The sequence below is a fragment of the Octopus bimaculoides genome, chromosome 24 (assembly GCF_001194135.2).
Source record: "Octopus bimaculoides isolate UCB-OBI-ISO-001 chromosome 24, ASM119413v2, whole genome shotgun sequence".
Lineage (NCBI taxonomy): Eukaryota > Metazoa > Mollusca > Cephalopoda > Octopoda > Octopodidae > Octopus > Octopus bimaculoides.
In genome coordinates this window covers 2,948,184-2,950,578 of record NC_069004.1, presented here as the reverse complement: position 1 = coordinate 2,950,578, position 2,395 = coordinate 2,948,184, and the positions used below count along the sequence as shown (strand labels likewise).

The 2,395-nt window shown below is 32.3% G+C and overlaps 1 protein-coding gene across 2 annotated transcripts in view; it reads left to right on the top strand.

Annotated features, from left to right (window-relative positions):
• The window catches only part of LOC106868770 (growth hormone secretagogue receptor type 1), a 103,198-nt gene extending 100,846 nt beyond the window's left edge, over positions 1-2,352 (top strand). For both annotated transcript variants that reach the window (XM_014914187.2, XM_014914189.2), the window contains one exon: positions 706-2,352. In XM_014914187.2, coding sequence (XP_014769673.1) covers positions 905-2,125 — 1,221 coding nt within the window. In that variant the 5' untranslated portion in view covers positions 706-904 and the 3' untranslated portion in view covers positions 2,126-2,352. The remainder of the gene's footprint in view (positions 1-705) is intronic.
• Positions 2,353-2,395: the final 43 nt, after the last annotated feature.

Sequence of the window (2,395 nt, the reverse complement as noted above, 5' to 3'; positions counted from 1 at the left end):
ATATATATCATATATATATTGACTAACCTCTTTCCTCTCATAATTGCTGGCCTGGTACCAAAACTTGTAACCGTTATTGTATTCCTATAATTATCTGATTTCTATAAGTAATACAGTCAATATAATTAGCTCTTCCTTCTCTCAGAATGTGAGATATGTCCCTATGATAATTATTATTATTATTATGATTATTATTATTATTATTATTATTATTATTATTTTATTACTATTATTACTATTATCATTACTATTATTTTTTATGATCATTATTATTATTATTTATTATTTATTATTTATTTTTTATGATTATTATTATCATTATTATTATTATTATTATTATTATTATTATTATTATTATTATTATTATTATTATTATTATTATCATTATTATTATTATTATTATTATTATCATCATCATCATTATTATTACCACTAGATTGCTGTAATTATCGTATTTCTAAAAGTACTTGAGCCGATATAATTGGGTTTTCCTTTTCCCAAAATATGAAACTTGTTAATGATTTCTGCTGTTGTTATAATAATAATAATAATAATAATAATAATAATAATAATAATAATAATAATAATAATAATAATAATAACAATAAGGTTGTCTACAATAAATGATTAGCTGATTATCTACCTTGACAACATATTTGAATCCCGTTTATTAATTTTCTTCTTTCTTTTTGGTGTGTTTTTCAGTCTCAACAAAGCAAGGTTATCCTTCCCTTGGTGGAAATGAGAGCACAATCATCTGCATTAGATTAGAAACGAAAAATCTGTTGATAAAAGGGAAAAAAATAGACGAAGAACGGGAAGAAAGACGTAAAGAAAAGTAAAAAAAAAAAAAAAGGAAGAAGAATTAAAAGAAAAAAAAAGGTGAAAATTGCTGACGACAAACATGATGATGATGATGGAAAATAATCAGACGCCCACTTTCGAAAGTGTTTTTGGATGCCAAACGATCGACTACACGTTTGAAAATATATCCATTGACAATATGTCTGCCTCGCAATTCGGCGCGGAAAACTGTTTGTTAGATACAGTACAGATGGACGTTGGGGATAAGATCTATGCCTTCTCAACACCGGTGATTTTCGCTATGGGCATATTGGGTAATTCTATTTCGTTGAAGATATTCTTATCGAAAAATTTCAGGCGTCAAGCAGGCGGCGTGTATTTAGCGTCGCTGTCTTGTGCTGATATATTCGCCTTGGTATTTTATGTTATGACAGAATGGCTGAAAAAAATACCACTGTTTCTAATGTACAGACGTAAGATACCTGTCTTAGACACAGAAGGAATGTGTCAAATGATACAGTTCTTGTCATATACGTTCCGTTTTCTTTCTTCTTGGCTCGTAGTCATATTTACCGTCGAAAGATACATTGGTGTATGTCATCCTTTCAAAAGGCTTGAATGGTGCACGACGAAAACAGCGCGAAGAAGCATAGGGTTTCTCGTATTCCTTTCGCTCGCCATCAACTCTTATAAACCAGCATTGACCAAAGTTTATCGGCTTCACGGCGACTTAACAAAGTGTACCGGAAATTTAGACTACAGATATCTTTCGTTCGTCTTGGACAGTGTCTATGCCGTCTCCATTACATTTGTGCCGTTCGTATTTATCTTCCTGCTCAACGTTCTTATTATTCGAGCATTGGTCCGTTTAAAGCGAAGGCAAAAGACCAACCAGGTGAAAGCCAAAGAAGCTGTCGGTCGAACAGACTTCACACTTTTATTATTGATGATATCCTTCTGTTTCATAGCGTTCAAACTTCCATTTTTCGTTACCTGGTGCCAACAGTTCTTCTTCACCATTAAACTGGAGAGGAGTGACTTAGACGAAATCAACGACCACAATAGGCTGTTAGTGATGAAAGAAGCTCTGAACATATCTAGAATCATATTTTACATGAGTTACGTAACAAATTTCTTTCTCTACAGCTTTGTCGGGTCTTCCTTCCGTCTTGAATTGAAGCGACTATTGTCATGTCGCCACAAGAAAGGACGTACCAACAACTGGACGCCACAACGAACATATTTACGTTCCGAAATAAGCCATGTTGAATCTTTTCACCGTAACACGACTGGTAAGCACCAGAGTATAGATGAAGTATGAAAATTCATTTTCAAAACAATAATGGTGTATGAAAGCAGCATTGCGTGAACAGCGCACAAGAACACACTAATGTACAAGAAAACGATCCGATTTGACGCACATGAACGTTCGTATACACGTGATACAATGGAACGTACCTAAAAGAAATGATGAGCTTTTTCCTACACACATGCATACAGAAAACATTCATGCAGATTTCTTCATATATTTCATTTATTCATTTATAAATCTAACTATATAAATATATACATATATATATATATATATATA